The 23,343-nt window shown below is 33.7% G+C and overlaps 5 protein-coding genes across 8 annotated transcripts in view; 1 reads left to right on the top strand and 4 right to left on the bottom strand.

Annotated features, from left to right (window-relative positions):
• LOC6572023 (tubulin polyglutamylase TTLL5) overlaps positions 1 to 6,456 on the bottom strand; it is a 39,595-nt gene extending 33,139 nt beyond the window's left edge. The window contains exon 1 of the mRNA XM_001998141.4: positions 6,373 to 6,456. The gene's annotated coding sequence lies outside the window, so the exon portion shown is untranslated. The remainder of the gene's footprint in view (positions 1 to 6,372) is intronic.
• LOC26528639 lies at positions 1,076 to 6,462 on the bottom strand. Its single transcript, XM_015166147.3, has 2 exons — positions 6,373 to 6,462; positions 1,076 to 4,480 (listed from the first exon to the last, which is right to left on the bottom strand). Exon 2 carries the CDS (start codon positions 4,365 to 4,367, stop codon positions 1,173 to 1,175), a length of 3,195 nt encoding a protein of 1,064 aa, XP_015021633.1. The 5' UTR covers positions 4,368 to 4,480; positions 6,373 to 6,462; the 3' UTR covers positions 1,076 to 1,172.
• Positions 6,463 to 7,124: 662 nt separating this feature from the next.
• LOC6572024 (plasminogen activator inhibitor 1 RNA-binding protein) lies at positions 7,125 to 9,342 on the top strand. The gene is made up of 2 exons (XM_001998142.4): positions 7,125 to 7,668; positions 8,462 to 9,342. The coding sequence occupies exons 1-2, from the start codon at positions 7,245 to 7,247 to the stop codon at positions 9,043 to 9,045; spliced, it is 1,008 nt and encodes a 335-aa protein (XP_001998178.1). The 5' UTR covers positions 7,125 to 7,244; the 3' UTR covers positions 9,046 to 9,342.
• Positions 9,343 to 15,263: 5,921 nt separating this feature from the next.
• LOC6572025 (molybdopterin synthase catalytic subunit) lies at positions 15,264 to 22,578 on the bottom strand. 4 transcript variants are annotated; one of them, XM_015166148.3, is made up of 5 exons: positions 22,494 to 22,578; positions 16,919 to 17,225; positions 16,509 to 16,805; positions 15,636 to 15,886; positions 15,264 to 15,569 (listed from the first exon to the last, which is right to left on the bottom strand). In XM_015166148.3, exons 2-5 carry the CDS (start codon positions 17,190 to 17,192, stop codon positions 15,453 to 15,455), a joined length of 939 nt encoding a protein of 312 aa, XP_015021634.2. In that variant the 5' UTR covers positions 17,193 to 17,225; positions 22,494 to 22,578; the 3' UTR covers positions 15,264 to 15,452. The 4 variants fall into 4 exon arrangements, with proteins under 4 accessions (XP_015021634.2, XP_032584141.1, XP_032584143.1 ...); XM_032728250.2 differs by lacking the exon at positions 22,494 to 22,578 and adding an exon at positions 22,306 to 22,434; XM_032728252.2 differs by lacking the exon at positions 22,494 to 22,578 and adding an exon at positions 18,970 to 19,010.
• On the bottom strand, positions 22,448 to 22,752 carry LOC122756875 (molybdopterin synthase sulfur carrier subunit). The gene has a single exon (XM_044007660.1). It carries the CDS (start codon positions 22,723 to 22,725, stop codon positions 22,453 to 22,455), a length of 273 nt encoding a protein of 90 aa, XP_043863595.1. The 5' UTR covers positions 22,726 to 22,752; the 3' UTR covers positions 22,448 to 22,452.
• Between the last annotated feature and the right edge of the window lie 591 nt (positions 22,753 to 23,343).

The following is a 23,343-nucleotide window of genomic DNA, read 5'->3' as shown; positions in this document are numbered from 1 at the left end:
CACTATACCATTAACTGTGTCTGTTAATTGTAGGCAATATTATACATTTCATTTTTTTTTTTTAATTTCTAATAAGAAAACTTGGTTTGCCAACATATTTAAATAAATAAACAAATATTGTAGGTCAAATCATTCGTTTTTAATCTAGATATAAGTGAGTATTTCTTAGTCACTTACGCCGTCTTGTAATGTTTTCCCTTCAGTCTAGTGTCATAATGAAACAATAAAGTTGAGATTTTATAAAAGTATTATTTTTATTCAATTGGCTGTTAAGAGACATTACATTTTTTCTAACTAATAATACTAAACATTACATTTTTATTAAAATTAAAAATGCTCTAAATGTTTGCATAATTTCTCATTTGTACATATTTAGTATATTTATTTTAACAAAAAATCAAAGAATATTAAGTACACTTATGCATCTGTACACAAAATTGCAATAAAAGCATACTTCGTTCTGTTCTAATGAAGGATAGGGAAATCCAGAAGGAGAATTTAATTTGCATTGGATTACTTTCGATGGCTTATAATTATTATGTAGACAATGTAGTTTTTGTTACTGTAATGGATGAAAAGCTTATCAATTCAATCAATTATTAAATTCGGAGTACATCCATTATACATGTTGTGAAAAGGCAACCAACTCGGTCCACAATCTAACGCATCCATTAAGATAGTCAGGTGACTATTAGATTCTTCCTTCTTGTGATGTATCCTAAGATAATAACCTTCTATAAAGATCTTTATTACGATCCGGAAGAAAACCGGTCGATGGATAGCCTTGGTATAAGTTAGGAAAGAGTTTATTCAAACAGAATACATACAATGTTTTGCACAATAAATAATCAAAAAGTATGCATTCTGAGTGAAGCGTAATTTAATTTAAGGAGTAGAGCATTAAAGTTAAAATTGAGACGTGTCTTATCTGCAGAGCGTAAGATCAAGTTTAATCAAAGCTTTTTATCTGATAAGAAAGTAATATATTTATATACTTAATTGGAGAAATTCCATTCTTCGAGCAAATATATATATATATATATATATATATATATATATATATATATATATATATATATATATATATGTACATGATATATGAGAAATTATTATATACTTATAAATTAAATTAAATCCAGCTTCCTTCTGGGGCTCATCTCAATCCGACCAGATTAATTATTGTTTTCCATATATAAATACGATTGGCTTATTTTATTTCTAAATTCATAATTATTATGAATTGTCGAATCTCTGCTGTTGAGTTGATCACGTTCATTTCGTCTGTACTGTGATTCTCGCCCATTGTGTAAGATTTCATTTTTTTCAGCTTGTTTAATATTGAATTTATTTGCTCGAGCCATATTTACAGATTCGTCATTTTCACTAAGTTTCATATTATGTTTACTGCGTGTCAATGCAGATATTGGATCGTAGTTGTAACTTAAAAGCTCATAATTTTCACTCATGTATGTAGATGTATTTAAGTTACTGATCTTTTCCTCAGATAACGGATTATTCTGATGTATATTTTGTTTATTTATAGAAACATTTGTTGAATAATTTTCTACATTATTAACAGAATTACTTGACGTGGTTGAACCTTGTGGTTTTCTTTTCTCCATAATAGAATAGAATTGAACAATTTGTTCAAGCTGTTCTTGATTTATACTTGTTTTTCCTTGAGAGATTAAAGAAGTAGCCAGTTTAGAAGCGAGCTCAGTTGTATCTAGCCGATCCTGGTTAGAATATAACATATTAGCAACCCTGCTAGGGGTTTCATTTTCATGTATATTTCTATTGAGCTCTGTTTTGTTGGCTTCTAATTCTAGCTGTAGTGTTTTTGAATGCTCTAGTAATTCTTCAGTAGCATTAATTGCCTTTCTTAAAGCGCGTTCTTGAGTTAAATCTAACATTTTTGAAATTATAAGACCCGTAAATTTTTCTTTTGCTGTTTCTAGGATAGCACAGTTTTCACTTGTAAGTAGTGATGTATTTACTTTTTCTGGATTTAATTTACAAATTTGCAGTGCTTTAGCTAATAATGCAGTGATGCTAGGTCCTAAACTTCCCAAATGTCCCTCTAGTGCAGTTAATAGGCGAAGTACATGGATAATATTTATATTTCTTTTACTATCATCGTTTTTTATGGATTCTTCGCATTTCAATAGATTTTCGGGAGTGTGAACGTGGTATTTAGAGTTTGATAAGTCGTCGTTTGTCATTGGCAAACATAACCTTTCGCGGCATTTGATTTTGATATTTTCGATATCTCGATTATACAGTTCCTCCAAGCGAGAGTTAAAAAATAGTATCCATTCATTTTGAAAATTATATGATCTATGATTTATGCCAGCGGCTATAAGTTCATCTTTACGCCGCTTCCAGAAAATTTGCCACTCTTCCTTATACATTGGGTGCTCTTCGGGATCTGATTTATATAAATCATATTTTGTATTTAAATCACGAACATTGTGGTCAACCAAATGTCTATAAGCTTGCCAAACATCATCATCTCTTAATGGGGACAATGACTTACGTTCTACATTCCATTGCGATATTATTAAACGATTTGAGCGTATTCGCTTTCGATCATTTGAGTTAGATCTTGATCGACTACGTTTAGGAGTTCTAGACGGTTGTCTGCTACAAGAACGTTGATTCTGTCTAGTCTCTCTTAAAAACATATCAACCATTCGTTTATGAGTTTCATCATCGACAGTCTCTATTCTATGATCTTCATTGAAAGGATGACTGGCATAGTTAGCTTCGACATTTTGATTCATAATTGTATGATTAGATGGATTACAAGTATTAAGTAGGTTGTCGTTATTAATAGTAGAAGTCTTTTCAGCAGGAAATTTATAATTGCTGGAATTTTCAATTAACAATTCCACTTCATTTAAATCTACCACATGCGTAAACGCTGGTCCTAGCATTTCTGAGGCATGTTTTCGATTAAAGACTGTTGATATAATACGTTGTTTATTTTTGGAAAACGAGTATTCGTAACAAGGATAAACTGTCTCACGTCCATGATATTTCTCAATAGCCTTTGCCAGTTTTTCTAATATTGAAGGCAATATTTTAAAAATATGGTGCTCAGGTATATGTGAAATGTATTGCCGATACTGCCGCAAGGCTGTCGGGAAATGTTTTTCACAATATGTTAAACGATGAGTATAGCTTTGTATATGATTATTCATTATTTTCTCATCAGTGGTAATATTACATAAAGTACAAAAATATTTAGCAGTTCCATCATTAAGATTTCTCATTATTTTAATAACGTACTCGACTCCCAGAAGTCCCAAGATTTCAGTTATAGTCGAGTTCGAATCAAAAATAGAATCACAATTTGATGTCGGTACACATGTTACACTGTTTTGAGACTTTAGATTCCCTGTCCCAATGCATTGAGGAGTTACGTCTAATTCATCATTATTTTTGCTTTTATTGCGATTAGAAATTCTGATCGGCACTATAGATGTAGAAACCGAGCAGCCAGCCTCCGAATTTTCTATTAATTTTGATATTGGAACACATGAAATGTTTGTTTTTCTTGTTGATGATGTACGATTTCCCCCAATATCAGGTGTCACGCTCAATTTTTCTGTAATTGTTTCAGCGTTGGTTGCATTGACATCAGTATGGTTTACTTTGGTTTCGGACCCGCATGTTGGTTCTTCAATACTTTCAGAGTAATTTAAGCCATTACTTTCACACTTTACTGAACTTTGATGAACTAATTGCTTATTAAATTGATGTGGAAAAACAGAATTCACAGTAATACCTTCATCTTCATCTGTTTTTCTGTTCTTATCTATATTAGATATTTTTACTTTTCGAATCATGTTTGTCATGTCATGTTTATTAGAACCTACATTTAAATTGGGGATTTTAGGTTCTATATTTTTGACCTCAATACCAGTAGATAGAGTTTTATTTTTGTGCAGTTGCTGATTTAGTTTAATGGGGTCTGATGGATTCTGTGTTTCTCCAGCTTTCTCTTTATCCCTGGAGCATTCAACCTTGTTAGATATTGGTAATTTTTTAACATTATTATATTTATTTATTAAAATATTTTCCTCAGAGAATTTAGGAAGAAATAATTGGGTTACAGACTCCATTTTAGCTAAATGTTTCTTCCCATGGAGATGACTAATTAAATTCTTGTTTCCATATTGAACAACTTTGCAAACATTGCATGAATACTTTTTCTTCAATTCGTCTGTACAAACAACTAGTCTATTTAGTTTGTTTACATTTTTAGTTCTAAATTCTATTTGAATCACCTCTTTTAGAGACAATGTTAATAAAATTTTTGAAAATTCAGTTTTGTCAAACATTTTTTTATATTTTGTAGCCATTATGATTATGACGCGATTAACACAAAAGAAATTTAGTGTAAGATCTGCATATGGTCGACGATTTTATTAATAAAATATATATTTAATATATTTATTGTGATAATTATTCATAGCTATAAAATTAAAGGGAAAAAACGTGTATTGTAACATAAGACATATAATTAAAAGCACACATATATTAAAATTTTTGCAAAGATGTGTTTGATTTATGGGTTCTAAATGACACTTATCTAGAAATAACGTGAGGAAATTAGATAGCGAGTGTGCCACAGGGACCAAGCAATTATTCATTAAGTTATGATACATTGAGTTTCTCCACAGATTATTGAAGTACTACTATGTATTTACTTATTCACTAACTTTATTTGTTTCCCTTATTATATTATACACGAATCTTGCTGAATAAAAAGTAGTCACAATTACACTAATTTCATAAGTGATTCTATAGGTTGCCCGAAAAAAAAAACTCTAATCAGACAATGCTTCCAAAGCTTTGAGGACAAAAACAGATATATTAAAAGTCTAAACAGTTGCAGATCAAAGTCAAATATCAACGTCCTCCGGCTATTAATGCTCAGTGTTTTTAATGGGGCCCATCACGCCTCTTCTCCTGAAAAGAACGTGGAAATACGGCCTTTAGAATGCTCATTCACGGTCAAAACATTGCAAAATCGAAAATAGAGATTTTTCAAATTTTCTTCGTCCCTAATTGTAAATAAAACAAAAAATTTTAACAGTAAATTACGTATGAAATTTTGAACTCTTTGCTGTCCAAACAGGCGCCAAAAAATATTTATACATATTTTTGATCAGGACGATGAGCTGAGTCATTATAAAGAAATATACAATCCGATTGTTATAATGAATAAAAGGACAAATTGTATTTTAAGCAGTAAAGACTTTTGGATTCTCAAATTAGACACCGTTGCACTCTGCAAATTTGTATAAAGTCCTATCAAAGCAAAAAACAGCCACAGTTTTTGCTGTCTAAACTAAGTTTGTGTGCAATGTTAAAATAAATAAATTGTGCCCGTTTTTTTTCAACCATATTCTTTTAATTACTGTGTCTACCATTTGTTCAACAATATAAATTATTTCGAGTACTTTTCCATTTACATTTCATGTCAGTACATTTCTTTTTTATGTAGTACTAGCATATTGTATATAAAGAGCTCGAAACTTAAAATATATACTAAATCGCGCTGGTAACCTATAATGAAAAATGTATAGTACATAGATAGATATCCAGGTCCATATGGAAATGGCGAATCGACAATTACTAGTACCTTACCTTAAATTCTAAACGAATATAGACAATTAGAACTGAATCATGCCTGCCAAAATAGATTAAATCTTTTCTTTTACCATCAATGAGTATCATATAGTCGGTCACCCCGACTGCAACATTCCTAAATACATATTAATGTATGCAGCGTTAAAAGAAACATTCACATAATGCTTTTTGCACTAAAAGAAATTCGAAGGTTTTGCGATTTTCAAACATTGCAAACTTTGCAAAGCCATAAATTATATTCAAAGCCTGTAAGATATTCTCATGCAAAGGTTTATTGCGTGACTCATTCGGGAAGTATATTTCGACAGTAGATATCTAACTGACAAATCCATGAATCGAAATGGATATTTAAAAAAATTGTCTGATTATCCTGTTGCCTTTTGTTATTCTTAGTTTAAAACTAACATAGGAGGATAACTCACTGGGTTCCATATACACACACATATGATGATATCACAGTGATACACACACACATATATACATACATACATAGGTAGACTGTTATTAGGCGTATGTAGAATAGTATAATGTTGCTACGCGTCCTAAACATTTAGCTGGTTGGAAACGCATAGGGAATGATGTCATACCATACTAATTGATTTAATATGATTACACATGTTATAAACAGACATAGTTCAGTTTATTGATGCATCTATAGAAACCTACCGAGCTTAAATTTAATATGAGAAATTGCATTTAGGGATAACTTACCGGTGTTTTCTTTTTCTTTTCTTTTCTTTTTAAGCTATCCAAGTGTGTTTTCAATTGGAATCTTAACTGGCTCCAAATCCCAGCAAATTATGGAGATATATTTTTTATATTTTTCATACAGAGCGCTTAAATATTGAAAACATTGATACAATATAGATAAATCTACCAGATATACGTACATACTATTTTTAACCTTTTTGCGTTTTATGAGTTCGATTAGAGAATACAAAACCATCAGAGTAATTGCGCAGTTTATTTATCAATTTCCACAGAAATTTGCAAAAACAAAAAAAAACTTGAATTTCTTATATGCACTGCGACGAAGAAAGACTAAAAATTTCGACCACAACGAATCAAATGAAAATATGTTTTTTATATCGGTTAGTGATGGCATAACGCCGATAGAAAAACTAATGTATTTGGAAAACCATGGCCTAGTACGTCCATCAATAGATATCGAAATAATATTCTTTAATATCAATATGAATATAAACGTATCGATAAATGCTACCTGCTACCTGAACAATGCGACTACGTTTGTATAATTGCGTATTTAATATTCTGAAATGTATGCTTATGATTACATTTAGGTTTAATAAGTGACCATATACATGGCAGACTGTTTTAGTAATATTGGCAGCCTTACATGCTCAAATGCAATTTAATTCCAGTGTTTCATTCCATTGTAAACTTTTTATGAATATATAAGTTTGATTTCTGCAGACCTAATTCGATAATAGACATCCGTTCAAAAAGTCCATATCAAAGGAATTGACAGCAGTGAAAGCGAATGTTACCTGCAGGAAGAAACAAATCTGTTTATAATTTTGACATCTTTAAATAAACGCGTATTGTTTTTTTAATATTGCAACATGGAAATTTCCGGCAATAATCGCTATGAGTTATTATCTATGGATGATGAATCGGTGGCACCTGCTATTCCACTTAAACAAAGCGCCGGTACCGGCAAAAAAAAAAAAGACCAATTTGTACAGTCGAACACTGTTAAAAATGAAAAGGAAAATAAGATAAATACGCTAAATAAAAATAATACGAAAATTACAAATCAAAACTGCGGCTCAAAAGGAAATAGTGTTTCGAATGGTATCAAAGAATTCCGTACTAAAAATGTTCGTATGAACGGCTCAGAAAAGATTAATTCCAATTTACCAGAGTACAATAATGAGCTTCCGCAAAGGCATATTAGAGATCGTGATAGTAAGACTGCACGTTTCCGTGGTAATGAGAAATTTGGAAAGCGAGAATTTGACCGTCAATCTGGTTCGGATAAAACGGGTAAATATCACATGTATCTTGAATATAGATATATATATGGAAGAAAAATGATAATATATGCCAATTTATTTTATAATTAAAAGTTCTACAAGTGGTCGTAATGTCGATATACCGTAACGATGTATTTAGTTATCAAATTTTATTTGTAGACTTTGGTATTCTATTTGATTTGGAAAAGCGATTTTCATATCTTTGGATATGATCTGTGGTACCCTACCTCGTAAATTTTGAAAAGCTGGTATCTCTACTGACAAAGGGGGGCTGTGATCCCCAAAATCAATAGCCCAATATCTGCAGAAACCTGGTTGTGTATTAGTTCGTACATATATATATAGGTATGGACAGTACTTTTTAAAAGTAGTTCTTCATAGTAGTTTTCCTGTTTGATTTAGTCTATGTGGACATAGATCGGCAATTATCTACGATCAAATTTGATTTCCGTAAAGTTCATTTACATAATGCGAATTTTCATTTCCTTTTTTGTTATTGCTTTGGATAGCTGACTTTTGTTAAGGCACTTTTTATCGGAATGTAAGAGATCTTGGCAATTTTCACCCAATGTTCGGCAATATAAAATGCGTGGTGAACGGCAAATGTCTGAATAAATCCTTTATAAAATAGTTGTGTAGTCTAAAAAACATGCTCATAGAAAATTAATTCATAACTTATATTCAATACATCCAGTTCATAAAAATGTAAAACATATTCTCGATATAAAACGGATTCCAGCTAACATAAGAAACAAATTACCCTTTTTCTGGTCTAAATCGCAAAACAAATCCATTTATTTTAGGTGTTAAGTCTGTGGATAAGCGCGATGGAGCTGGGGCACACAATTGGGGATCTGCAAAGCAGGATATTGAAGAACTGAAATCGGCCACTGCAGCTCCTGTAGCAGATAAAGAAGACTCTGCAAATGAACAGTCTGGCGAACCTACAAATACTTTGGAAGAAGATGAGTCAAAGCTAATGACTCTTGATGAATGGAAGGCCCTTAAGGATCAACGTGCTAAGCCTAATTTTAATCTGCGAAAAGCTGGTGAAGGCGTAGATAACTCAGAATGGAAAAAAATGACTGTCTTAAATAAAAAAAAGACAACAGATATTGAAGATGAATTGGAATACGACCCATCAATGTATCCCCAGCGTGTTGGTCGTATACAACGTATTGTAGACATTCAGTTTAATTTCAATGATGGGCGAAAGTCTGGATTTCGGAAAGGACCACGAGCACCAACGCGCGGAGGTCATCGAGAAGAATCAGTGGCCAACACTGGATTCGAAAAAGTTCCGTCATATAAATTTGCAAAACAACATCGCGCTGGATCAAAAAATTTAAAAGTGGATGATGAAATTCAATTTCCGACCCTTTCTTGAAACGTGAATCAAGTTACTGAGGTTCATTCAATTCGCCTTAAATATATGTACTTTACGAAACAAATCAATCTTGCTAACCCAAATCGTAGAAGTTATATAAATTGGGTTTGAATAATTTACGACAGTAATGATCAATAAGCTATTGGAAATAGTTTAAAGAGTTGGAACAATTATACTTATTTTTTATACTTAAGATCCCGGTATATTAAAATTATATGAATGCTATGAAAAGAAAATACAAAATGCTGTATGAACGAGAAAATTGACAAGTTGAATTCAATAAACAATTTAAATTCAGCTTTAAAAAAAAAAAAAAAAAAAAAAAAAAAAAAACTGAAATTTTATATTTACGAATTAATCGAATGCTTCAGTGAATTTTAGGAATCTGTATATGTAAATATATAACGACTTGGAGATCCCCTGAACCCTTTGAGCAATTGCTATACCAATTATTCTGTCTTCTGCTTTTACAAGAAACCACTGTTAAAAGACAGTAGGTTGCGCCACTAGCCACAGAAGACATAGTGTAAAGCATTTTGCACACTTTCGAGCGTTGCGTTCCACACAACTTCGTATTTGCTCGGCTCTTCTCTTTTTGAGTTCGGGATATGAAAATATACGAAAGCACAATCATTTCGCTTCCCAGTGACGATGAGTTGAATGAGGTCGGTCGAAATAATGCATTACATACGAGACGTAAAGTATTGCATTACCTGAGATTTTTTTCAACGCATTTATAATGTACAAAATAAAAGCGACTACTCGTACAAAAGAATCGTACTGTTGTCAACTTCGTTTTTGTATGCCCCTTACCCTCTAATCAACAAACGGTTTTCGTCTTCGCTTGGTTTCTTTGTCTATGCCTATTCCTTTTGTGCGTAGAGTGTTAATGTGTGAAAATACAATCGCATAATTGTCACTTTTCTGATTTTGCTGAGGCTTGCGGACGCAATTTTGAAGGAAAGTATTTCGCAGTGAGTTATAAATATAAATATGGTCTATCTGGTATGTATAAATCATCTTACTTATATCTTTAATAACAAAAAATTAATAATGTTTAATTAACAGATGCTATTAAAACCGAAGGGTGAACCCGACCGAAGGGTGTAGTTATGTAAATATAGACTGAGTGAATTTAGACTTTAAGAATGTAAATAATATTTAGCTAATAGGACATAATAAATTATAATTATTATCAATTTAAATAAAAAGTGGTGCTACATTACTAAATCGTTTCTATATTTCAATTAGTAATTATTTCTGCAATTACATTGCACAGATGTAAGCCATATTAACATAAATTGTATTAAACAAGTTAATGAACAATGATAGAGATTGTCTTGTGTTGGGTGATTTTAATATTCCGAACACTTCTTGGTCTTCAACTTGTAATGCAAATTACTTTATTCCGACAATTGATCACTATCTTTTTGATGAATTGTTTAACCTGTCTATGTTTCAGATGAACTCTATTTCAAACCATCTTAATCGCACTCTTGATCTTCTGTTTGTTAATCATGATTCGCTCATTAATGTCGCGAGATCAACTCCTTTCACCTTACCTGAGGATATATATCACCCCACTTTAGAGGTTTTATTAACTATCGATAATCCTCCCTCTACTACTCCAATGCCTTCTAAACTTAGTCGCTGTTATCGTAAATGCAATTTCGTTTTGCTTAACGAATTAATTAATTCAACAGACTGGTCTATTTTATATGAGTCGGTTGATATTAATTTAGCAGCATCGTTTTTTTATTCTACCTTAAACTCTATTCTGGATGCTTGTGTCCCTCTCCGCCGTATTTCGCCAGTTTCAAATAAGCCACCTTGGTTCACCAAAACTCTTTCTAACTTGAGAAACATTAAAACTAAATGTTTTAAAAATTACAAAAAGTCTGGTTCAAGTATTGACTGGTCCAAATATTCCATTGCCAAGTCAAACTTCAATCTTTTAAATTCTAGCTGTTATGAGAATTATCTTACACGTTGCAAACGTCAGTTTACTCGAGATCCCAAACAATTTTTCTCATTTGTAAACTCGAAGCGTAAATCTTCTGGTTTGCCGTCCTCATTTGTCCTTGGAGGTGAAAAAACTTGCAATGATCAGGATTCCTCTGATCTATTTGCTGATTTTTTTCAATCCACTTATTCTTCTGCTGATCTCTACAGCAACTAATTTCCATATTCACTCCCTGAATATGGATCTATAAATACTCCCAAAGTTACTGCATCCTGTCTGGCTGCAGCCATTAGGACATTGAAATCATCTTTCTCTCCTGGTGCTGATAATATTCCTAGTTGTGTAATTAAAGAGTGCAGTGTTTCTCTTCAGTCACAATTACTAAAATTGTTTAACTTGTCCTTGGATACTTCTGTGTTCCCTTTAATTTGGAAAGAATCTTTCATCATTCCCTTATATAAACAAGTAAGAAGGCTCCAGTGGAGACTGCTCGACTAGGAGATACCCTGAACCTTCCAAGCTGATATTCTAATCATTCTGGACTTCTTTTATGCACACATACATACACATGCATACATGACTTTTAAGCACGCGCTCTGCTAACTGCGCAGTAGGCAGCGGCTGCGCTGCAATGTAGGCAATATTATGGGAATTTATTTGTTGAATAATTTCTTATGTAGACGTACAATCTTAATGAAACTTTCAGATCATAATGTTTAAATGTATGTACATTCTAAAGCACAAGTCTCTAGTACTTGAAATGCGTTTTTTCCAAATTGGAGGCGAAGGGGGCGTGGTATCCAAAATCTGTAAATGACAAAATCTATGTATCTATTAACTTTATATACAACGCAAATTTAAAGTCTCCAGGTCTAAGTGTTCAAACTAGGCTGGAAAAACCAAGTCGATTTTTCGATTATTCTCGATAAAAAGGTTATCGGATGAGTTATCGAAAAAATAAAGCAAACTTGTACTGCCTATGGTATATACGAGTATGCATGCCAAAATTCAGCTCTCTAGCTCTTATATCTTCTGAGATCCTTTTGCTCATACGGACGGACGGACGGACAGTCGGACAGGGCTATATCGACTCAGCTCGTCGTCCTGATCAAGAATATATATACTTTATGGGGTCTGCGATGATTCCTTCTGCCTGTTACATACTTTTCACAAAACCATTATACCCTGATTTCCCATTTTCAATGGGTTCAGTGTATAAAAAGGTGGAAGATCTGATATTTCCAATTATAGAGGCATCGCGAAATTATCTGCTATTCCGAAGTTATTTGAGAAAATCATAACATCGGCCTTGCAGCATTTTTGCAAATCGATTATTCAACCATCTCAACATAATTTTGTTCAAAATCGATCAACGTCCACTAATTTACTTGAGTTCACTTCGCTTGTTAATGACAGCTTTTCTAAAAAAATGCAAACCGATGTTATTTATACGGACTTCAGTAAAGCATTTGACTCAGTACATCATCACATACTAATTCTTAAGCTTGAACGCTTAGGATTTTCACCCAGTCTTGTCTCTTGGATTTCATCCTATTTAACGGGTAGAACCCAAAGAGTCTTGCTGAGAACAGCTATGTCCAAACTTATCTTTGTTTCGTCTGGTGTACCTCAGGGTAGCCATTTGGGCCCATTGCTCTTTTCCCTTTTTATAAATGACCTTCCTAGTTGTATCTCGTATTCCACTATATTTATGTATGCTGATGATGTAAAACTTTGCCTTCCATACTCCACGGCAAATGGACATCATCACCTTCAAGATGACCTAAATGCATTTCAACTTTGGTGTGTGGCTAACCAGCTGGACCTAAATTGCTCAAAGTGTATGACAATGACCTTCAGTCGTACCGTTCCTCTAATTGTTGATTATAAAATTAGCAATATTTCCTTACGAAGCATCTTTACAGTCAAAGATCTTGGTGTGTTCTTTGACTGTAAACTTAACTTTAATCTTCATATTTCTACCATCATTAATGAAGCCAAAAGTGTGCTTGGCTTTATTAAACGTTGGTCTAAGGAATTTAAAGATCCTTTTACTACCAAGCGCTTATTTACTTTGCTTGTGCGTCCTATCTTAGAGTATTGCTCTGTCGTATGGTCTCCGCAACATAAACTGTATCAGGATCGTATCGAATTGGTCCAAAAACAGTTTCTTCTCTTTGCCTTAAGAGACCTTAAATGGGACAGTAATTTACGATTACCGTCTTATCATAGCAGGCTCCAGCTAACTGATCTTCCATCGCTAACCAATCGCAGAACAATTTTAGGAATTGTTTTTCTGCATAAATTGATTAGTGGTGATATTGATTCGTCCTCTTTGTTGGGTCGTCTAAATTTTTCGGTTCCGTCCCGAGCAACTAGACACTATCGTCCGCTTCATTTACCTGTGTGCACTAGAGATTATTCTTTGCACAGTGCGTTTCATGTTCTTTGTGTTAATTTTACTAAATATTATCACGTTTTTTCCTTAGAGCTCTCTCTTCCTAAAATAAAAAGTTTACTATCAGCTTATCTTAGGGAAATCACTCACAATGCCCAGGCATAAGCATTGGCATACGTTTTTGCTGCTAATGTTGTGTTAGTTATTTCTCAATTCTATTCTTATACTCTATTTTTGGCTCTTCCCTTACTCTTTTCTTTTTATTATTTCTTATTCTTTTTATTAACTTTTCTTGCAACTCCTTTTATTACCGTCCTTTTTCTTTTTCTATACTATATCTCTTCTTATTTTATCTTTTTTTTTCTTTTTTTATTATTGTTTTTTTTTCTTTTTTTAACTCCTTTTATTATTTATTTATTTTTTTATTATTATTTTTTTTTTTTTTATTATTTTCAGAATTATTTTAATTATGTTAGATATAGTTAATAACCTACATTTTAATATTTTATTTTTTTAAGTTTTCTTACTAACACTTTCTTTTCATAGCTTCAATAGTATCACTGACCATATTTGGCTGTGAGACGTGGGCATAGCCGGCCGGACTGGCAAATAAAATACCCCCATCGGGTTGGTGTTACTATTGAAATTATATCCTGTACTTTGTATAGGCTTTTTTAAATTAAAATTTACTCTCGTTTTTGTCAATAGCTCATTACTAACCCATAAGCGATTTTAACATTGAATGATGCGTTTCCTTCAGGCTGCGGAAATTCTGCATTACAATATTTAAAAAGTATACGCTGGGCAGTGGTGGAAATGCCCATTATTTTCTCCCTTGATTACTTGTCGCCTATGTGCATGAAAAGATCGATTACAAGCTCCATTACTTTCATAACAAACATACCAGATAGAGCATATTTATATTTATAACTCACTGCAAAATACTTTCCTTCAGAATTACGCCCGCACGGCTCAGCAAAATCAGAAAAGTGACGTGTTACATATGTATGTATACAATTATGCACTTGTATTTTCACACATTAACACTCCACGCACAAAAGGAATAGGCATAGACAAAGAAACCAAGCGAAGACGAAAACCGTTTGTTGATTAGAGGGTAAGGTGCATACAAAAACGAAGTTGACAACAGCATGATTCTTTCGTACGAGTAGTCGTTTTCAATTTCTTTGTTACAAATGCGCTGAAAAAAAATCTCATAGGTAATGCATTACTTTACGTCTCTTATGTAATGCATTATTTCGACCGACTTCATTCAGCACGTCGCCCCTGGGTGAGATAGTGGCATCTTTTGTTCAATAGTCGACGGTCGAGTGCATGAAGTGAAATGATTGTGCTTTCGTAGCCCGAACCCAAAAGTGAGGAGCCGAGCAAATAAGACACTATGTGTCCGGTCTGTGTATTCTGTGGCTAGTGGTTGCGCAAAGAGCAGTCCCGTTACTTTTAATGTTAACTAACAGCTCTCTTGTGACGTCACATTTTCGGACCGTGCTCTGTTATCCTAGCTGAAGCTTGGCGGGCACTTCAGCAGAGATCCACCAAATGGTCCACAACAATCAAAAATTAATAATTAATAATAAGATTTGATTTGTGATCATATTATCCTGATAATTTTTTCAAGACTATCATAAGTTAATCCTTTCTTTACATAAGTAAGCTTAGCTCACATAGCACTGTAATTTTTTACGTAAATAAGTAAGCGTGCTCTAGTCGAGAGTGCTCGACTAGGAGATACCCTGAACCCTGCCAGCTGATATTCTAATTATAACTGGAGAGTTAGCAGCGACTGAGCTTGGGTTGCAGTGTGGCCAAAAGTATGAGAATTTATTTGTTAGACAATTGCTCTTGAATAAGATTATCTTTATTAAACTTTCAGAACATGATCAGAACGTGTGCATTCTAAAGCTCAAGCCTCTAGTACTTAAAATACGTTTCATTAGGATTGTCCATCTACAAACGAAGGCTCTCAACTGGAGACTTCTTTCTTGTTGTATTTAGAAGATATTATTACGACTTTTTCTTTTCTAGTTACAGTTCGTATTGTCTTTTAATACCCGAAATAAATTCACTTAACCTATCAGACTGATACAATCCTTTTTTCGATTCTTTTTTGTTTATATTGTTTGACTCCTTTCCAAGTTTTATCTAAAAAATAGAAGAATTCAATAAAATTAAAAAACTTGTACTGGAAACTAAAAAGTAAGTACTCACATAATATTTATATTCTGGAGAAGTAGATTCTAGTATTAAAATTCTGTTTTCTATATTTTTAATGCGATTATAAATATTGTCTTCGTCGTCCGGAGTAATACGCATATATTCTTCTATATTTTGAAGGCGCGCATTTTTTAGTACATTGCTTTTAACCAATTCACAGTGTTTATGTTTTGTAGCCATTAGCTTATTTAATTGAGAGGAATAGTCAGGCCGTGTTTGTCTCCTATCTTCAAAAGCGCGGTGCACTACAATAATATAATCAATAAAATTCAGCAAATTTTGTTTCGGTGTAAATAATATATATGTATATTTATTATCGGTAGACTCTCGTTATTTCGAGTGTTTAATATAGTAAATGGTTCAAAATTGTTGAGAGAAAATAAATAAAGCTTCAAATTATCAAGGGGTTTTTTTTTTTTAACTGCTGATATTTTAGATATTCGTAATGTACTTATGTTCAAATTAATTAATCTTTGGAAAAAAAACTCATACTAGTTTGCTTCGAAGCATATAGCTCAAGCTTTTCAATAATTTTCTTTAAGGAGAAATAGTTCCTGATATATCACTTTCGTTTTGCAGATGCGTAACACGCAACCACGTACAGTATAGGTAGTTTTAGAGGAGTCCAAAATTCAAATTCAAAGTTCTTGCTAGCACACCAAGAAACTTCACAAAATTTGAATTGTCGAGTGTCTGACCGTATGAGTACGAATTACCGCGTTTTAGCAATGGTTTTTTTTTTTTTTACATAATTTGAAATATGAAATAAGAGAGTAGGGGACTCGTGATTGCTTTGAATTAATGAGAAGTTCGAAATATCGCATGTTTGAAATAACAAGAGTCGACTGTATATATAGATACTCTTACCCTTTATATGACTGATTGATTGTTGTTGCTTTACAAGGATACTTTGAGTACGCGCACATGAATCTTTTGGTAGCATCGATTCTGCGCGTGGACTATCTCTCAATTGTTGCTTGAAGTCTATTATATTGTGCAGATTAATTTCATCCCGTTTCCTTTTCAAAAAACATTTTATCCGTCTGGTCAACTCAATGTCACTTACCCTGATTTGCACAAGTTTACTTTCAGAAATATTTTCTACCTGGCGTTCAATTTTGCATAAAGAATATTCAAAGGCGTTTGAAGATGTTTCAGTAAATTCTGTTATAAATTAAAAGAGATATAAGGAAATAAAAAAATCGCTTTTAACTTTTCAGGGTATATTATGCACAATCATTTTATCTATTACAATTGAAAAGTTTATAGTTTCTTACGGGGCCAAGGGCACTCCATATTTGCTTTCCATTCTCCGATTTGATCATTTTCATATATTTCCTTTTTCCATATAGGCACACTCGATTTCAGCTTGTCTACAGCAAAGCTAACCGATTCCAATGCCGCTGGGCGATGAGGCGCAGAAACGGCAATCACTACACTTTCTTCAGCTACAGGAACGCTTCCGAGTCGATGATATATCGCAATATGCTTTAGAGTTGGCCACCGGATTCTTAGCTCAGAGCAGATCTTTCCCATTTCTTTTAAAGCCATGCTCTCATAGGCTTCATATTCCAATGATATCACCTATAAAGAATTTGAATTTCATACTTTTCACTTATATATATGAATTATATTCCACAAGTAACAAACAACTATCACAACGCTAAAAAATAAATAAATGTAAAGTGAAATGAGTCTCCAAATTTTAAATGTAGATTTATATGTACTTATAGAATTTCGATTTTGTTATATCCTCCCCCTCACCATCACCTTGGTAAAAGGTGTATTTCAAAAATATGGTATATCCACAAGAAAAGTTATTCGACTATTAAGTTCTGATAGTAAGTTCACATTGCAGCCCATGCGTGTTTATGCGTGGGTGCCTGTGTGTGTTTCTTGTGTAAGCAGAAAGTCGCGAAAAATGATTGAAATATCTGCTACTCGAAAGGTTCAGGGGATCTCGTAGTCGAGCAGTCTCACTAGAGCTTTCTTACTCGTTTTGTTATCAATTAAAAGCCTTATCGAAAATTAGTTATAAAATTATATGTCCTTTAGAGCTAGAGTCGCCAATTATAAATATAGGTTCATACGTATTTTATATAATTTCTATGTTATAATTATAATTAACCCCCATCCATATATCCACCCAGTGTTGCCGAAACTTTTTCAGCAAAAGTAGCAAAACCGAAGGCTGAAAGTAGCTAGAAGTAGCCAACTTTCTTCTAAAATAGCTGAAAAAGTAGCAAAAAAGAAAACAGTGCTGTTTTTTCATAAAAAGTCAACTTTATTAATTTAATTCTGATAATATCTCATCTATGACCACCAGCTCGTCATTTTCACCATTGTCGCTTTTATAATTTGCCTTTTTAAGGTAGTTGGGTGGAACGCTATACTCATAGCAACATTTGCCATATCGGCGTAATCCATATGTTTTGTGGACATACAATCTTAATGAAACTTTCAAAACGTGATCATATGGCTAAAATGTGTGTACATTCCAAAGCACAAGTCTCTAGTACTTGAAATGCGTTTTTTACAAAATGATGGCGTCAATGGGTCAGGGTATAAAAACTGATAAGAAATGAATTTTGCATAGCATATTAGAAAGCTTATCTATTCTTCAGTTGTAGTATTAATTCTACACAAAGCTCAGTACATTTAAATTTACATTTACATTTACATTTAAAAAGTATCGAAGCGAATTTTGTTATAAGTTCGCTTGCATTTTAGCTAAATTTAATATTTGAAAATAGCCAGATTTGTAGCTAATAGCTGTTTGAAAATTTTTGTAGCAATCGGCCTTAAAAAGTAGCCAGATCTAGCTACAAAATAGCTGATTCGGCAACACTGTATCCACCCCCTCACCATAACCTTTGTAAAAGGCGTATTTCAAATACAAGAGACTTGTGCTTTGACAAATGCATGCCTTTGTGTGTATCTGTGTATGTGCGTGTGATGTGCATGTGCTGTTTCTTGTGTGAGCAGAAAAGAAACGAACAGAGCTTGCAAATGAGAGTTGATTCTCTTCCTCGCATCATAACCAACAAAATTGTGCAGACACGTCTCGCTCTGAGCGTCACTCTCTGTTTTCTTTAGCATCTGTTTCGCTCAGACGCAATGCAATGACTCATTCGTGTGACGCTCTCACATGAGTGTCGCGTAAAACTAACACGATTTTCCCTCACACAAAGACTCTCAGCAAAAAACACTTTGACTAAAAAACTCAGCAGAAATTGTTTTTGCCTTCGTGTGCATGTAAATACACGCATACATACATACAAAAAGAACGCAGCAATCGCGCGTGATTACCCATACAAACGCAACTTACCGTTTGCTTCATTTAACTCAAGCAAACGATCAGTGTTTGACTTGAGGAAACGAAAACAGAAATAACTGTCTCCCTCAGAGCGCGAGCGAGCTAAACCAGACGCGACAAAAACCGTTTCTGTCTGAGTTTTTTTGACTGTGTCAGTGAAAGACGCTTTTTTGCAAACAACGAAAAAGTGTTAACAGTTATTTGCGAGCTATGGAAACGAATAATAATAGAAATATCAGTTGCTCAAAGCGTTCAGGGAATGTAGTCGAACAGTGTCGACTAGAGCTTTCTTATTTATTATAAATGACCGTCCTAGCTCTATTTTGCATTTAACGATATTTAGGTATACACCTTCAAAATGACCTTATTGCATTTTATCATTGGCGTGTGGCTAACCAGGTGCACTTAAATTGCTCAAAGTATATGACAATGACCTTCAGTCACACCTTTCCTCATATTGTTGACTATAAAAAAAAGTATGAACGTTGCAGTCGGGCATTACCGACTGAGGAATACTCATACACATCTTATCAGCAATTTAGTAGCTAAGTTTCGCTCTAATACTGTAGAAAATTCTGTTTTCCCCGATTTGCCACGCCCCCACTGGGCGTAGACACCTCATTTTTGGTCAGTGCTTAGAATAAGCTAACGGTACCCTAACTGTAAAATTTGAATGCTTATGCTCAAAAAATGTGAAAATTACTGGGTATTTTTCGATATGCCACGCCCCTAAAGAGATGTTTAAAATTATTTTTGGGTCATCGATAGAGGAGGTTACTGGTAACTTAACTCTCTAGATTTGAAGCTTCTAGCTATTATACTTTAGGAGATATCAACTTTTGCGGTTTGCCACGCCCCCTATGGGCGGACATATATCCGACAAAGCTTTTTGGTCTTGGGTGATCAGCCCGACTATATATACAAAAGTTGAGGTCTCTGGCATCAATTATGTCCAAAATAGAGCAGAATTTTAAAAATCACTGCATCTTCAGGTCCGATTTGCCACGCCCCTAATGGGCGTAGACTTATAAATTGTCTTTTGACTCTATAGAATCATAACATTAGCTGACGTGCAAAATTTCAGCATTCTAGGTTTACAACTTTAGGAGATACAGTTTTAGCCGATTTGCCATGCCCCCCAATGGGCGGAGATATATCCGCCATAGCTCGTGATCTTGGGTGGTCGACGCGGACCTACATACCAAATTTCAGCTTTTTAGCTCTTCAACTAACATGATTTCTAGTATATCGGAAAATGCATTTTCCGATTTGCCACGCCCCAAGTGGGCGGATCGGGAAAATTTTAACACTATAAATCGGAGATATACACGAGTATGTGTTCCAAATTTCAAGTCTCTAGCTTCAATAGCGACGATATAGATTGTGTTCATACGGACAGACGGACGGACAGCAAGACGGACATTGCACGAAACCAATATTCACTTTCGTGAATGAGTATACAAAATAAATCCTTTACTTATAAAATTACGTTTATATGAATAAAATCTTGTTATTATTTTCATTTCTAAATAAAAATGTGTTTCTGTATTCAATAGTAATAATTCAATAGTCTAATCTAGCAACACTAACATACCGAACTTTTCGGTATGTTAGCATAGCTCGTTTTGTTTCGGTCGTCCGCGATGCTTGGGCTTACACTATTTGAAAAAAACGAGACATGAGACAGCAAACACTACCAAAACACGCGTGTTTCGTTTAGCGTTTCAAACGCATTCGTGCAGGGTTCTAGTGCCTACTATTGGAACTTAAGTTCTTAATAACTTTTCTTGTGGATGGACTTAAAAAAAATCAAGTCTCTAGCTCTTATGCCTTCTAAGGTCGACGCGTTCATACATACGGACAGACAGACGGGTAGGGCTAAATCGACTTAGCTCGTCGCTCTGATCAAGAATATTTATATAGGTATCCCTCGTATAACGCGATAGTTACGTTCCAGAAGAATTGCGCGTTATGTAATTCCGCGTTATCTAAAACATAGTTTTATGTTCCAATAGGGTTTTAAAAAATAAAATACATACAGAAAACAGATGCACAAATATTTCAACTCTATACTAAAGTTCAGACTTTCTTATACAATTAAAACCACAAGATATGAATAATAATACATATTTCAAAATTCAAAAAACAAAATTTAAATAGTGCACATTAAAAAATTTTAAATAATTGTTATATTTAATATATTGGAGTCCCGATATTTCGAAATAGACCAGTATTTTTCGTTTCAGCTAATTGTGAGACTAATTTAATCTAATGTTAACGTTGGCAAATAAACTATTTCTTGTTAGATTTGATGTGAAATATCTCCATTAAAATATTTTAAACAGTTTTTAGTATCACTCTCTCAAACTAATCCCTTTAGGGGTTTAGGTTTAATGCGCACTTTTATTTTACTTTACATTTACAAAAATATTTTTCAGCTAAACGAAAAATTTTATGAATGAACAAAAAGCGGACCGAATTGCACGGAATTGTTATACATATGTACATAATTATACAGTGGCATGACATACAGATATAGTGGCGAGCACGTATGGATACATGTGGCCAAGTCGATGTTAAAGTGCCTATAAAAACATTTGTTTCACTTTTTGATTCTAAATTCAAATTTTTCAGATGAATACATAAAAAGAGCTATGTATCCACTTTTGCTCGTTTTAAACTTTTTAAAAATATATACTAAAGATCTTTAGCAATGCGCTTAGGCATACTTTCCACTTTTCCAAAAGAGGCATGCGGAATTTCGCTCAACTCCGCCTGGATCCGACACCAAAACCCAGTTGGTGGTATATCTTACATTGCGAGCCTTTTTTTAACCAAGGCCCATCAATATTTAATGGGGTTTAGGTCTGGACTTTGAGTAGGCCACACCATTATACAAAATTTTTGATAATCGAGTAATTGTTAACGATTTTCTCTTTGTACGGGGGGTCATTGTCCTGCTGAAATACGACTTCTTCCTCGGGAGCAAAAGTTGATACATAGCTTTTTATGTATCCATCTGAAAAACTTGAATGTATAATCAAAAAGTGAAACAAATCATTTTACCATCTTATTTAAATATATCAAATCAATCTATTTCCAAAATTTTAGACAGATTCATGAATTTTTTATAACGTTGACTTGGCCAACATGTATCCATACGTGCTCGCCACTGTATACTGACAGAAAATAAATAAATCTTCCTCTAATTGAAATATTCGACGGATTATTCGATGTATAACAAAAACAATATTCAATCATTAAATATCCACTATACTTGTAATTTATTATTTGTATCATTACAGTAAGTATGTACGTATTTGAAATAATACAAACAAAAGATAATACCTTTTTCCCTTCAAAATGGTCACGTGTTGTTCCTACAAAAACTGAACAAGCTCCACAGCTTTGATCAATTATAAGTTGATGTATATGATTTATGTCAATTTTGTTTCTGATTAGCTTAATGTGGTCCATGATGAGCTTTATACTTCGTTATCCCCCACTTATAGGCGGAATCACAGCAATTTCATCACCTTTACAGAGATATATCTCTGCTTCCAGATTTTCAATGTAGTTTTCGTTATGAGCTATGATCAGATTATCACTTATGGTTTTCAAGTTGAAAGATTCAATTAATTGTATCAGTAAGCTGCCCGCTTTTACCACAGGTTCAACAGTAAATTCAGCTCGTGAAGTTTTTGCTAGCTCGCGACTTTTTGCAAAAAATAACACGTTAATGTTCACAACCGAAGATGTCCGTTCCATAATTATTATTGAGATGTTCGATATATACACATAGATCTACAATCGAAATATCTATAAGCCTTCTAATCGATAGTTTTATTGAAAAAAATGGCCGCTTGGCTCACTAAATTCTTATCGAAACATCGAATATTTTAGATAATTTTCTGTTTTGCGGATTTTATGACAACACTAATGTGTGTGTGCTTGCCCGTCGCGAATTCATATTCTTTATGCGTATCAATGCTTTTATACCCTTCCCATGAAAAACCATCGAAACGCTTACATTTTGTTTGCATGAGTGTGACAAACGCTTTTATGATTTAGGTATATCCTTCACTCAAAAGAAAAGAGCTGGGATCGTCGCCAACAAATTTCAACTTTTGTGCGCTGCTGAGTTCGGTGATTTGAGCGACTATAGAGAGAGACAGAGAGAGAGAGAGAGAGAGAGAGAGAGAGAGAGAGAAAGAGAGAGAGAGAGAGAGAGAGAGAGAGAAAGAGAGAGAGAGAGAGAGAGAAGGACAAAAAGCGCATAGCTGTGCTTCATATAAGAATGGGACCATTTCGTTTGAGCGCTTGCAGCGCACTGACTTTGTCGTGCATTATTTTCACTGCTCGAGCCTCCACCGACCGAGCCGAGCA

This window comes from Drosophila mojavensis, unplaced genomic scaffold (genome assembly GCF_018153725.1).
Source record: "Drosophila mojavensis isolate 15081-1352.22 unplaced genomic scaffold, ASM1815372v1 contig_19, whole genome shotgun sequence".
Taxonomy (NCBI): Eukaryota; Metazoa; Arthropoda; class Insecta; order Diptera; family Drosophilidae; genus Drosophila; species Drosophila mojavensis.
The sequence above is the reverse complement of the archived record's forward strand: the minus strand, read 5'-3'. Positions and strand labels throughout refer to the sequence as shown.